This window comes from Ictidomys tridecemlineatus, chromosome 2, assembly GCF_052094955.1.
Source record: "Ictidomys tridecemlineatus isolate mIctTri1 chromosome 2, mIctTri1.hap1, whole genome shotgun sequence".
NCBI lineage: Eukaryota > Metazoa > Chordata > Mammalia > Rodentia > Sciuridae > Ictidomys > Ictidomys tridecemlineatus.
In genome coordinates this window covers 57,843,148-57,858,636 of record NC_135478.1, presented here as the reverse complement: position 1 = coordinate 57,858,636, position 15,489 = coordinate 57,843,148, and the positions used below count along the sequence as shown (strand labels likewise).

At 38.0% G+C, this 15,489-nt stretch overlaps 1 protein-coding gene and 1 pseudogene across 1 annotated transcript in view; one reads left to right on the top strand and one right to left on the bottom strand.

Annotated features, from left to right (window-relative positions):
- Window positions 1-13,780, top strand: part of LOC110597289 (uncharacterized) — a 168,054-nt gene extending 154,274 nt beyond the window's left edge. Inside the window, exons 4-5 of the mRNA XM_078038650.1 lie at window positions 6,173-6,265; window positions 12,118-13,780. Of these exons, the coding sequence (XP_077894776.1) occupies window positions 6,173-6,265; window positions 12,118-12,213 (189 nt within the window). The 3' untranslated portion in view covers window positions 12,214-13,780. The remainder of the gene's footprint in view (window positions 1-6,172; window positions 6,266-12,117) is intronic.
- LOC144368093 (serine/threonine-protein phosphatase 2A catalytic subunit beta isoform pseudogene) lies at window positions 12,270-15,059 on the bottom strand (annotated as a pseudogene).
- Between the last annotated feature and the right edge of the window lie 430 nt (window positions 15,060-15,489).

The window sequence follows — 15,489 nt, the reverse complement described above, 5'->3', positions numbered from 1 at the left end:
TGGGTGGCCATGTTGGGAAATGATGGTACAATTAAGAGGTGGGGCCTAGGAAAAGTGATAAACTCATGGAGGTATGGCCTCCAAAGGATTAAATTTAGTCTCATGGAGTCAGTTCCAAAGAGAGTGGGTTGGAATAAAATGAGGTCACCCCATGTACTTGGCCTAATATGCATGCTGCTGATTCCCTTTCTGCTTCTCCACCACGTTGCAACATAGTCAGGGTGTGCTCTAGGTGAGAAATAGTTTGGTGGTCTATTTTCAGAATATAGTACTCAACCTTAATTAGATCCAATTGTGGCCATTTTCAATTGCAGCCCTTCCCCTTTGCAAGCCCTAATTCTAAAATTAACCAATTGTGAAAATTGTACCAATGAGTACTCCATTCAGGGTGAAGGGCAGCACTGCATTAGATATGTATACCAGTGGACTGCCCACCCAGGTGTTCTTGCTAGCCAGTTTCTGGAAGACACCCTTCTGGCTGAAATAAAGTTTTGCCTTGCTCTTCCAAGCATGTGCCTGATTTTTTGAAGCATTCTATTATTTGTAGTACTCTCCAGGACAGAGGTATCATGTTGTTTGAACTTTTTAGCTGCCAGAATTGTGAGCTAAATAAACAATTTTTCTTTATAAAGTACTCAATACAGATATGTTATTATAGAAGCACAGAATTCACTAATATACTACTGCCCTACATGTTCCTTTGTATTCTAGAGAACATGTCTGCTAGAGAACACATCTGCTCTCTCCTTTCTCCTCTGTGGTTCACAGTTTTTTGTTTTTTTTTACTCTGGACTATTTGGTCTCTGTTGTCACAGCAAGTTGCCTTCTACTGTTTCATCTCTGGGCTCTGAGCTCATCTGTCCCCCCAAGAAGGGTGAAAGATTATTTCTCCCAAACACGATCAGCACTATCACTTCTAAACATTAGCAAATAAGTCACTGCTCCAATACTAAGCCAGGAACATGACAGGCATTTGGCATGACTGATGAAAGACTTTGTTCATGGGTCAAAGTCTGAGTCACTAATATTGTTCTCCAATCCATCTATGTAGCCTAAATGACTGACTTATTCCACACTCTCAGGCAGTAATACCAAGTGTGTGTAGGAGACTTTTTGTCAAACCACCTTTCCAACAAAGATTGGGAAAATATAATAAACCATATAATAACTGGATTTGTTTTTAACTGGTAACTTAAATAAATACACCATCAGAATCTTTGTTTCTGAAAATCTTACAGTAGAAATCTAAGCATGACAGAGATTTTCAAAAAATCATGCACAAACATGGGAGGTAAAAAAAAAAAAACTAGTATAATTGGATCCTCAGCACCAAGGTTTGTGATGGTTTAAAATATAAATGCATGTTGGATGCCAGTTTATTTTGTAGGCTCAATCATATTTTTGTTTCTCAGGAATAATTTTGCATAGACAAAATTATTTACACAAGCAAATGTTTAACTGCAAGTTGATATGCCACTGAGACACAGTGAATTGTCCATTACTCATCTGGCTGGCAGAGCCAAAGAACTGCTTCCCCATATTACAACTAAATCCTCCCATCTCATCTGCATTCTGAAAATATAAATAACTAGGTAAGGGAGGGGGAGTGTAAAAGTTGTAGACCTGCCTATAATTTCCAAGTTTGCACTGGAGGTCAGTGGTGGAGACACATCAGTGGCACATAGTATTCTAACATCACTATTGCTGGATTCTAAGAGATCAGGAGTTACTGAGTTGTCTCAACAAACTCAACTAATGCTTCAGCTTAGGTGGATTTGCAATAATTGTGCATTTTATGTAAGATATGAACAGATTGGGGATGGGTATATAGCTCAGGTTAGATCACTTGTCTGAACGTGCAAAACCCTGGATTCAATCCCCAGCAATGATTAGGGGACAAATAGATGCAAATGGTGTGTACATGAGATTAAGAGAATAAACATATAAAATGTGCACAGCATGCTGCACCTCCCATGTCCTCTAGTCCAAGAAACAATTTACCTTCACCTTTTCCTAGCCTAAGTGAATGGGATATGTCACATTCCTCAGCACACTACCTGTTTTCTGCAGGCCTACAATAATGTGGATAAGAGGAATAAAAGTTACCCTGCAAGGGAAGACTTTTGTGACCATTTTTATAAACCAAATCCTGAAACTCAAAGAAATCAGGATAATTTCTCCTAATCATAAAATATGTAAGCATGCATGGTAAAGAATTTAATTAGAGCCAGTCAGCATCGGCCAAGGTTACCAAGTGTTGTCATGGTAGTGGAGACTTAGAAGTCGGATGTAATATTGCTGTCATCCAAAAGTCAAAATGTGGACATGGGCAGGAGTCTGGAAACTTCCCTGGGATCCCTCAATACAACTGGAGTGCAGAAGAGGCACATAGTCACTCTCCTCTCCAAAAGGACCCCTTTTCTCCCTTGAGTGTCTAATTTTCTTTTCAATAAACTCATTACTGTTACTCTGAGCAACATGTCTGAAATCTTTCTGACTTGATCCCAAGAATTATCACTTGAGAGGGGAGACCTTGTTGAGAGCTACAGCAGAGTTGGGATGGTGCCTGGCATTTTGCCAGAAGGAGTGGTTGAGAGTCAATGAGCCATTAAGATGATGATAATTAAGTTAAGCTGTGTATAATTGCTGTAAATGGATGATGCTGGATTGAAACAGGCTGTGTATTCAGTTGTATATAGACCCCTGCTGTCTGGCAATAGGGCGGCTCCTGCTGCCTCAGACGCCTGCCCAGACTTTGGCAAGACCTCTTTTTGATTAAACTCGGGTGCTTAACTGTAGTGACACACTCTTCTCCACAGAAAATCTTAATTAAGCTTCTTCAGAAATCTTCATTATAATTGATTTTAAGACTATCAGCAAAAGAATCTGTACAAAAAAGTTCAATGTATTTAAACTTCCTATTTCCTCTTTCTATATCTTACCTGGCCACTAGCCTGAAAGAGATCAGTATCAGGTGTTGAACACCTTTTTTATTAGTTTTTTCACAAATATTATATATATATATATATATATATATATATATATATATATATATATACCAAAGGTTTTCCAAGGAAATTGTTTTTACAGATCAGAGTGTGATAAGAAAACCATATTCTTTTAATTAGATCCCTGGCCTTTGGTCTGAGCTTCACAGATATGTTTACATTTCAAAAATAAGAGAAGAGGTTACTAATTGGGATCTATGGTAATAGTTGGCCGAGGAGGAAAGAAAGAGGAGAAGAAGCTCTCCTTGTACTAGTGGCTTGTTAAGGTTCAGTATGCTTGTTGAAGCCCCCTAAAGCCCAAGGTTGTGCAAAAGCAGTGGCTGAGACAAAGGTCAGCTGAAGGCAAACCAAGCTAGGAGGAGAAAATGTTCTCTTCCCCTTATCTTAAGTCACAAGCTCTGCATACCTGGGCCAACAGGGAGAGGCTCTTGGCATACTTAGCCTGGGAACAGGACATAGTAAAGAAACACATGTAGCCTTAGGGGATTAGATAAACTCTATAAAGGAACTCTTGGTTTTACTGAGCAAATAAACAGGAACGATCAGAGTTTAGCTTTGTGTTTTTGCTGAAGTATGTTATTAGGGCAATGTGGGCAAAGTGTTACTAAAGAATTGTTTGCCTTATGTTAAGAAGTGTATAAAAGGAGCTAAGAAATAAACATCAGCATGCAGTTGCATTTGCTGCCTTTGCTCTGCATCCCCTGTGTCCTGATTTCTTCGAGACCCTTACCCAGGGACCCAAACGCACTAGACGTTCACAGTGGCTGTCCATGAAATGTTAACTTGCCCAGAAAAGTGAAAGTAAAAGTTGCTTTTGTGTGAACTTTTGCAGACTATAAACATCCGGGTCCCTCTCTTTACACACTGGGTATAAAGTTCTGAAACTGCCTGAACTCAGGGTTTTGGGGGATTAATTGATTACAGTGAAAGATGTGCCCTCTGAACCTGACTGCAGCAAAATACAAGTGTTTTATTCTATCTTCGGTGTCCCCCCTTGTCTTTCTCCTACTACATAACCAATGAGTCATATCTCCAGTGCTTTTTTATATTTTATTCAGAGACAGGTTCTCTCTGAGTTCCTTCAGATTTTACTAAATTGCTAAGGATGGCTTTGATCTCAGGGTTCTCATTCCTCAGCCTCCTGAGCTATTCAGATTACCGATGTGCATAGTCTTACTCAGCTGAACTAAGAGTCAAGGACAGTTTTCATGATGTCTCCATTTCCCAGAATACTCCAGCTCTGGAACATGCTGATACAAAAACAATATTAATGTTGTCAAAAAAATTATCACTTCAAACATCAGGTTTCATCATGCATTAAATAGTAAATGCTAATGCACAAATAATACACACTGCATACAAAGACATATCCATGGAAAACTGTAAAGAAGCCAGGATTTTCTGATTTCTGACTTTAAAAATTGTCCTGAAGAACCAAAAGACAGAAAATTTCTCACAGTATGCAGGCATTAGACATAAAATTATAATAAGAAAGGAGAAACAAGCCTAGCTGTCTTTTGTACTAGTTCTCAATCTTCAGCCAGCTAACCCTCTAATTCTGTTATTTCAGTGAAAAGTAGAGGAAGGGGCATCCACCTGATGGGAATGGACAACAATGGAGTAGAAGCAGCTTGATGATCTCTTCCTTTCTTTGAGAGAGAGAGAAAGAGAGAGAGAGAGAGAAACACCATACCACTCTCCACAGTGCTTTGGCCTGGGCTTTCAAGCCTGAGAGACATACATTGTCACCCATGAAGGAAGCATTCTTCTGTTTTCCTAGAGATCTCTGTTGGCGTATCTTTAAAATACATGCATGTCTTCTGAGATATTCTTATATTAATATAAATTTTGTGAGAAATAGAAAGACCAGTGGACCAATTACAAAATACACTAGTTAGCTTTAAATGTAAAATAACTTGGGGTGTAAAAAGGTAGTTAGAGAGGACAGCAAATGAAAAGATACAATCAGTTCTTACCTGCATGTAAAGAGTCAAAGCCCCCATGACAAACAGGAGGTGAAAAGAAACCCTCCCCTAATCTGAAAAATAGATATAAGTACTGCCAAAAAGCACTCAACCCAGGGGGACTTTTCCTCCACAAGAGAACAAAAGAAGGTGGAAACAACTAATGATACATTTCTTTAGTTTCTCCCTTTCTGCTTTTCTTTTTGGTAGAAGGGATGGAACCCAGGGATGCTTAACCACAGAACCATATCTCCAGCCTATTGTTATTATTATTATTATTATTATTATTATTATTATTATTATTTTGTGTGTGGTGCTGGGAAATAGAACCTAGGTACTGGTGCGTGCAAGGCAAGCACTCTACCAACTGAGCTATATCCTCAGCTCTAAATTTGTTTTGAGAAAGGGTCTTGCTTAGTTTTTTAGGTCTTGCTAAGTTGCTGAGGATGGCCTTTAATTGGGATTCCCCTTCCTGAGACTCCTTTAAATAACTCAATAGGAGACAGGAAAACCTACACAACGTTGGGGAAGACTGTGCACCCCATAGTACTCAGACAATAAGCACCCAGGGGGAGGACTTTGAACACTTGAGGGTAAAATGCTGCAAATGGGGTAAGATGTTCAATCAGGTCCACATAAGAAAGAAATGGTCTCAGAGCCCAGCATATAAGAAGCTGATTTGGGATTTTTGGACCTTGAGTCTTTCTCTCTTGCTCAGCCCACTCTTTTCTATCCTACTGAGTGCTGCTTTTACCTGCACTTTCAGTAAATTTGGACTTTTCCTGTTACTTCTCTGTGTATGACTCAATTCTGTGTTCAGGACACCAAGGAACTGGACCCTAACTGGCACCCTCATAATATTGTGATATCTCACCTGATGTCATATAGTATGACACTCTGATATGGGACCAGCTGAAGCAGCAAATCAATTAATCATTTCTCTATATTTTGCACTACTTAACTTTTTATTTTGAAATGAAAGTCATAGAAAATTGGAAACATTGTGTAGAGTCAGAGTGTTTACAGAGATCAGAACTATACGATGGTGGCCCAAGTCAAACAGTAGCATCTTATCAGAACCAGGAAAATCACTTTGATACAATTCTGTTAATGAGACTATAGGTCCCATTTGCTGTTCACCAATTTAATATGCTTTCTGTATGTGTAAATTCTTGTGCGTGTGTTTTATCCCATGAACAGATTTTTGTAACAACCACAACCAAGACACAGAACATTCCTGACCACATCAGAATTGCAACACTTTTACGGTCATACTCCAAACCAAAATTAAAGGTGAGTGTGGTTTATAGCAGCGTAATTCAAATAGGCCAAAGGTGGAAGCAAACAAAATGCTCCTTGACCCAAAAATGGAGAAGCGAACTATAGTATCTCCATGCAAGATTATTAATCCTTAAAAAGAAAGAAAATTCTGTCATGTGCCATGATAGGAGGTACCAGAAGTGTCCAGTCAGAGATGGTAGGTAGCATGGTAGTTGCCAGGGGTTGGAGTGGGGAAATGTTGAATGAGTATGAAATTTCAAATTTGCAAAAAAAAAAAAAAGTTTGTGAGATGAATTAAAGTGATAATTGCATAACACTATGAATCTATTTAATGACACTAAAATGTACATTTGAAAATGGTTGAAATTGAACTTCACACATGATTTGTTCAGATCATGCAATAAAAGTCATAGTGTAGTCTGGGAGGTTCTTTGTGTAGGCTCTGAGTAGAATTTTTTGCGTCACTACCCAGAGCTAGAGTTTTAGCTGAGGCAACTTTGACCGGGTCCTAACTAGTTCTGTCCATGAAGTATCCCATCACAATTCTGTCCTCCAAGTCTACAGTACAGACAGATTATCACTCAGCAGCTCATTTTCATCAGCCCTGCAGAGAGTGTAGCCATTCAGAGAGGGTCTGTTGATATTCAAGTTGAAGAACATAGAACATTCTGAGAATGATTCACAGTGCCTGGATCCTGCTAAGAAGGCTTCATATGGGAACATGTTTTTGGAGAACTACAGGACCCTGATCTCTCTAGATAAAGATTCATGGCACAGTATCTTTGAGTGGAGAGACACTCTTGCAAATATTACTGAATGATCCAACCTTCCTATCTATTCCTAGTCCTGCATTTTAGAGCTGCCTAACACAATGTGCTCACAACTACCATGTCTAAATTCTCTTGCAGTGTCTATTAAACATGACTTTATGATCCCAGGCCTGAAGTATAGATTTCAGTATGAATGTACCTGTATATATGATTTAAATAGTATTTTGGGGTATGACAATGGCAGGAAATGAGATAATGGACCAAAGGGTCTTGAGATTTCAAAGAAAATGCCCTCCAATGTCCTCTACCTATCCCACTTTTGTGCCTTTTTTCCCCACTTGTTCGTCTTCAGAGCTAAAGACTCACTTCACCCATTCTGTTCATGGAGTTGACATTTATCCACCATGGCAGGTATCATCTAGGGGAAAAAGATCAGTGAAGCCTCTTCCATCTCCTGCCATATGGGGCCAGACCCTGTGGGCTTTGAGAGTAGCTTCCTGCTTTATTGTCATCACTTTCTGAGAGAATGGACTTGTCTGTCTTACCTTTGAGGGCTTCAGGGACATATGGGAAAGAACTACATTTGTGACCATAAAGTACAGAATATTCACACCCATAACTATTGAAAAGATACAAGGAATAATTCTATCAGAGACTTTGAAGTTAGTGTAGTCCTGCCACCACATTGATATTGGTCTGTTCACACAAAACATACACTTAAGATCTTGGACTTAAACTTTTCATAACTATGAGGAAATAATTTTATACTATTTTATCCCATTTATTTATTTTTGTACTGGGATTTGAACTCAGGGGTGCCTAACCACTGAGCAAATCTCCAGCCTTTTAAAAAATATTTTATTTACAGACGGGATCTTACTGATTTGCTTAGTCTCTCATTAAGCTCCTGAGTCTGGCTTTGAACATGTGAGCCTCCTGCCTCAGCCTCCCAGTTGCTGAGATTGTAGGCTTGTATAAAAGCACCCACCTATCCCATTAAAATTTAATCTTTTTTAGCAGTAATAGAGAAAACAGATTTATTTTTTTATTTTTTTAGATGTAGATGGACACAATGCCTTTATTTTATTTGATGTGTTGCTGGGGATCAAACCCAGAGTTTCAAGCATGCTAGGCAAGCACTTTACCACTGAGCCACAACCCTGGACTAGAAATAATAATAATCTATGGAAATAAACTTACATCATGAAAATCCAATCTATATTAAATGGTACCCATCAAAGCAGTGATCAAGACTGGAAAAAAGAACTGAAATTCCACTGAAGTTCAGTGTCAGCAATAGCTTAAAAAGGTAGCTTCTAAATTTTGATTGATGCACTAATGTATTTTATTCCTTCTTTAATATCAGCTATCTTGGGATGCAGGTTAAGTGTAGTTCCTTTAGAAAACTTTTTGCTAATGCTAGACACAGGAATGTTTTTTTTCTTTAAGTTATCTAATAACTTATGATTTAACAAGGTTTTTTTATTCTTGAAGTATGCAGAGTTTTTTAAAAAGTGACATGGCTGTAATAACTCTAGTAAATCAGAACATGAAAAGTCTACATCTACATCTACTGTACTTTTGGATCAGATTAGCATCAGACCAGACATTTAGAGAATATGAGAGCCCATGGGATCTGGGAGGAAAGACTTCAGGAAAAAGGTTCTCAAGAAAACAATAATTTATGTTTCACTGTAGCTTAGATTTAAAGTTAAAACATTTTTCTTTTCTAGAATCAGTTTTGGAAAATAGAGCATGCAGCTTATATTCCAGAAGGAAGTCTTAGAGAGACAGATGTCAGGCAGAAACCTAAGGAGCTGGGAAAGCTGCCATTTTTAGCATGAGAGACAAAGAAAATTAAATGGAGCATCCTGTCCTAAGGTGATGGAGGGCACCCCTTCATCTTAGGTGTATATTAGAGTTTAATGGATTTGAGACTTGAGTGAGGTCCCATGGTATTCTGTTAGTCCAGAGGTAAAGATAAGAGAATAAGAGGAATGCAAGTTGATTTACCCTAATAGTTTTAAAAATCTTATCATCACTGGCTTTTGGGTTCTACAGCAATGTTGCCTTTGCCAATAATATTTCAATTATCAGTGGACAAGGTTTTATCCTCCATAGGAACAAGGATAAAAGCCTCAATTCTTATCTCTTATAGCTGTGAAATCTGAGTTAAAAATCAAGTGATCTTCAAGTTTTTACTAGAGAGTGCTTTAGCAAAAAAGAAAAATCAATTAGCTCAGGATTTTTTTCCTCTTGTTACTGAGAAGGTAAGGTGGGGGAATAGAATAGATGTTCAGGAAAGACTTAATGGAGAAAGTAATTAGAAAATTATTGGGATAGTCAGTGATAATTTTAGAGGCTACAATTAATTGGTATTTGGTGTGATGTCTGTTTTTCTGGTGTGTGTGTTTGTGTGTGTGTGTGTGTGTGTGTGTGTGTGTGTTGTAATAGAATTTGGAATGTGCTATGGGGTTGAAAGTGAGAGGGATAATTACAGATAAAGAAGAAAATATGAATGTAAGAGGCTTCTGAGCATTGCATAGCTCTGAATGCAGTTATCTAACTCTCTTAGGATTACAATATCAAAGGTACCATTTTCAGACCACTAAAACCCATCAGCTTCTCTTTGGCCAAAGAATATTGAATTTTTGAGATTTAATTTCACCCCCAGGGTCAAGAATTTTAAGACTAGGGAGAAGGCAACTCATGGAAAAGTCTTTGGATGGGTAAGATTAAGAGGTACCTGTTAATGAGCCTGGGTGAGTCAGGTGGGTCTGGAGGAACAGGAGTGAGAACCACAAGTTCCTTCATGTCCCTCAGGTTCCCTAATGGAGAGAGGAAATAGAATGAGACTGAATACAGGCATCTCTGGATTCAGGAGGTAGGGATGAGAGAACAGACATAAACCAGAATTACTGACCTCATGCTAAGATTTAATGGAGATTTAACAGATATTTACAGTGGTCTAGGGTTTTGGGAGAAAAAACTGCAACAAGGGTAGAGTCCCATAAGGTAACCTGTTTCAGGGTGCCTCTCCTGGATTTCAGTACCAAATATTAGGTTCTGGAAGGAAAAGAGAGAAAGAGAAATGCTCAAGAGAGGCACAGAGTCAGTTTGACCTTAAAGCAAAGAAGTTGATCAGAGCCTGTAGCACAGTGGAGTGTCCTCCAAAGCAAAATGTGTTCTTTTAAGATCTCTTAGGGAAGTATAGATGCACTAAAGGAAAGTCAAAACAGTTTTGTGGATGTTTAAAAAAAACTTTTTTTTTTTCAGTCCTAAATCCCATTGGTCCTGAAATGGTAGCTTAAACAACGTGAGAGGTCCAAGAAAGTGCTTTCCGATAAAAATAACATTACAATAGGACATTAACTGCAATGTCTGCCCAACACAACAAGAAACTCTGTAAGCATGTGTCATATCATTTCCTGTTAGCCTCTCTGTATACACAAAGACCAGGGCAGGCTCTCTAGAGCTTTGCTGCATTAATATGACATTTTTGTCTCCGATTAACGTAACTTTTTAGCTATTTTTTTAAAAAAGTTATTCTTTTAGTTTGTTATTAGATTTTTTTTCCTATTGGTATTTCACTGGCTTGTGCACAAAGCCTGCTGTAGAAAGTTCAGCCCAGGTTCTGTATGTTTCAAAGGAAACTCTCATCTACACTTGGCCTCTTCATGAGCATAGCTCTGGGAAAGAGGCAGATTCCTGCAGTATGAGCTGGCTGCAACCAGAGGCAAGTCCCCTAGAGCTGGGTGGAGTGAGCTCAGCTGGAGCATGGCAGAGAATACTGTTTTCTGATAGCCCAACTCCAAGACAAGAACAAATGAACTGAATTGTGAAAAGAATGCTGGATTTTGAGTCAGTAGATCTGGATTCAGTTTCTACTTACATCTTTAGCAGCTGGGCTACAGTGGGCAATTTGGCTGCTGACAGAGTCTCAGTGTTCTCATCTGATAAATGGGACAAGGCCACCTCCCTCCATGCAGTATCGAACAAGAGACCAAGAGAAATGGCCCTCCTCAAAAGGACTTCCAGAAACCTCTTCCCTGTCTGGCTACCCCTCACAGAGAGTTCCAGAGCAGCATCCAGCAAGCCATGGACCAAACTCTTTCACCATCCAGTTTTGTACTTGAAGTTTTATTGGAACAAGCCATGTCCATTCATTTCTTATATATAGATGCTATTTCTCAAAAGCAAAGTTGAAAAAGGTGACACAGATCTTAAAACCCTCAAAATCTAAAATATGAGCATCCTGGCCCTTTGTGACCATTTGCCAACTTCTGTTCTAGAGGGAGAAATCAGAGCAGAGAGGCCACAGATCATGTCCTGTGTTGTAGTTAGGATAAATGTTCTAACAAAGCCCAGGTGTTGAAGTCATGGTCCCAGCCTGTGGCACCCCTGGGAGGTGGTAGAAACTTTAAAATGTGAGGTCTAGTGGGAAGAATTTGGGCTATTGGGGTGTTTCCTTGTGGGAGGTACTTGGTCCTTGATCCCTTTCCTGTCTCTTGGTTTTGTTTTCTGGCTGCAATGAGGTGAGCAGCTAGTTCCTCTGCCACACACACTTGCCATGATGTTCTACCACATCACAGGTCCAGAAGCAATGGGGCCAAGAAACTGTGCACTGAAACCTCTGAACTGCTGAGACAAAATGGATCTTTCTTTTTAAGTTCAACATCTGAGGTATTTTGTCATAGCAATGAATAATGAGCAACACACTGGCCTTTATCACATCAAGTTTTGATGGTAATTGAAATCTAGAAGGTTTGAGAACTAGGGAAGATGCCTATGAGTTCCTGCCATCTTTACTGTATCACAGCCTCCTCATGAGGTCTCAGCTGTCACTTTGTCAACATCTCCTACTCAACAGGGGACACTAATTTATTTTCTGAGCTACTCTAACTCTGTAAAACTGTCTTTGGATTTGAGTCTATAATGGGACCAGTTTTGCCTCTGAGAATACAGAATTTATTTTCTGTGAGATTATAGAAAATTATTATTTTTTCTTCAATTTCCTTCTTTAGCTCTTCCATGAGAAAGGCAGAATACTTGAGAAGAAACAATGTGAAATAAAATAAGTCCTTTTCTCCTTAGTGCCTTCATTTTGACTGGAAATATACAAAGGAGTTGGCTGGAAATGGAGAATCACAGGCCCACCACAGACATACTGAATCAGAATTTGCATTTTAGCAAGATGATGGATGAGGATGTGTATCATGTGGTTCCTCTGGAAACATACAAGAGATTTATATATAGCCCTTGACTTTCTGAAAAAAGAATAAGAATAGGGTAAGGACCAGAGTGGGTCCTCCAGCTTATGATGCATCTTCACCAGGTGGAAAAAAGAACAAAGAAAAAGACTGGAAAGAAAGAGCCTGGCGTGAGTAATTACCTCTAAGAATTTCACTGGTAGACCAAGGGATGGTTCAAATGAACTTGAATGGCATCTCTTGGTACCTGTAGGGATTGCTTCCAGGGTACCCCCACTCTCTCAAAAAAATCTGTCCCTTATATAAAATGGCATGGTATTTGAAAAGAACCTACACATTTTCTCCCACATACTTTAAATAATTTGTAGATTATTTAGGACACCTAATACAAAATAAATGCTATGTAAATAGTCGTTCTACAAAAGTGTTAAGGGAAGAAGAACAAGGAAATTTGTATATTCAATACAGATTCAATTATTTTCTGAATATTTTCCATCTTGGGTTGGGTACTGAACTGAGAACCAACTATAATCATTTCCATGTGGCAACCCAAACATCTGTATAATTCTCTTATCCTTTTTGTTTTTGTACCAGGGATTAAACCCAGAGGTACTTAACACTGAGTCACATCCCCAGTCCTTTTTATTTTTTATTTTAGTGAGACAGGGTCTCACAAAGTTGCTTAGGGCCTCATTAATTTGTGAGGCTGGTATGAACTTGTGATCCTCCAGCCTCAGCCTCCCAAATCCCTGGAATTATAGTAAAGAGACATTAGGCCAAGCTGATCTTTGTATTATTTTGCTTTATAAGTCTCAAAACCTGCATATCATAAATACATACTTAGAAAATTCAAATTTAGTCAGGGGAAGGGAGAAGGGATGGGAAAGAGGAAGTAAAGGAAAATGGTATTGACAAAATTATATTGTTATGTCATGTGCATGTATGAATATGTAACAATGAATCCTACCATTATGTGTAATTATAATGCATCAATAACATATGGAATAAATAACTAAATTGGTATGCATGTAAAACTAAAAAAAATCAAACTTCAAATCCATTTTTTAAAATTTTGTTTTGATTCACATAGAAAGTTTATTTGTACAGAACATCAAATAGGATGCAAGCACTGTCATGACAAATATATAGAAATATGCAGAACAACATGAAACAGTATTCTAGTTTAAATGAAGGGAAATGTCTATAAATGTCATGACAACATACTTCCAAGAAGACTTTTTTATTAATTACACATTTTAATAAAATAAATGGTAATGAATTAAGTAAAAGTTAGTGTATAAATTTTTTCTAAAAATAAAACTCCATTTCTTATTAATCCATGCCAGTTAAACACTACAACTAAAATTTCCAAGTCAGTGCAGAGAAGATGAAGTTAGTTACCTTTTTTCCTTGAACAGTACATAGGAAAATGGTTACTACAAATACAGCAGGTGTACTGTTATTCTGAATAATCTAGCACATAGTATACTAAATTTCAGTCTCAAATCATGTTAAATTCTTATAATTAGTATGACACATTTTGGTCCATGATGTGGTTTAATGCCAAGAGAGATCACACTGTATTACAGAAACACATAGAATACTGTTGCTTTTTCCATTTTTCTAAAAAAAATATATATGTGTATATATATATATATATATATATATATATATATATATATATATATACAGCTCTGGAAATACATGCCCCCAAGTCCTCAGCAAGAGATGCTGAACAATTATTGTGCCCCCAAATAACTTGGGCTTTTCTACACTTAGATAATGAGGCATGGCTTCAGGAGTAGGTGTTACTGGTGGGTTTCAATTACCCTCAACCTTTGTAATCCTACCCCTTGCCTAATTTGAATGGTTTCTCCCAATCAAACCTGGTTCAAAGTGTGCTTTTTCTCTTTCTTCTTGCCTACCTTGATTCCTTTGTGGGAGCTGGGTCAGAGGGGCTATCTAAAACCCAAAAAGAAGGCATTTCTCTCTCTATGTGTATATATAACTTTATTTTTTAAGTGTATATATATTTAAACATACAAAGGCAAGTTTTCCCTGGAGAAAGTTATAGGAAGTAGTGTGAGGGTGTCCCATGGTAAAATAGGGTGCTGGGTTAAACTGAAGAAAGGAATATTTTAAAGTGTCCTATAGTTCCATGATAGCAGCACGGTTCCCACAACCATAATAGTAATTGGGTGCACTGAAAATGGTAACCATTTTCCAATCATGGCAACAATTATATCCTTCCATTACAAGGTGATGAGCATGAGAAACAAGTGTGAAACCATTGACATTGTTAAATGTTTTAGAAATGTAGTTACCTCCTCGTGGTGAAATACCCTTGCCACCACATCATCTGGATCTGACCATAACAGTTCACATACAGGGCCCTTATGCAGAACTTCTTATAAATAATCCAGGACTCTTATATGTCCAGCATATCTAATGGATGAAGAAAGGCAACCATGGAGGCAGAATATCAGTCCATATACTAAAGCTGTAAGTGGAAGACAATCAAATACACCTGTAAAATATTTCCAAACATTGGCATTTCCATACTTTAGTAGACATTCATCATAAAAATCATACATGTGGGTAATTTTTTGGTTTTTGTGCTTTTCCCTCAATATTGTCATGTGTTCTGGATAATGCAACTTTGATGCTACAAGAAGAGTCACGGTCTACACAGAATTATAACCTTTGCCTCCTCCATAGTCACCCATGAATAGATAGTTTGTATCTGGTGATTTTCCACAAATCCTAAAGAGTTCCATAAGGTCATGGAATTGGCCATGCACATCTACCACATTTGATTATTTTGCACATTTGATTATTTTATTAAAATTTTCTTAGCCTTTCCAGCAGTATGGAATTTCTTTCTTAGAAAATCTGAAGTAAAACCACCATTTGGCCCAGCAATCCTACTCCTGGGTTTATACCCAAAATACTTAAAATCAGATACTACAGTGAGGCAAACACATCACTGATTATAGCAGCACAATTCACAATAGCCAAACTGAGGAACCAACCTAGGTGTCCTTCAATAGATGAATGGATAAAGAAACTATGGTACATATACACAATAGGATATTATTCAGCATTAAAAGAGAATAAAATTATGGCATTTGCAGGAAACTGAATAGCCTTGGCAAATATCATGCTAAGAAATCCAATCACCCCAAAAGAAAGGGCAAATGTTCTGTCTCTTAAAAGTGGATGCTGACCCATAATGGGAGGGGAGCATGGGAAGAAT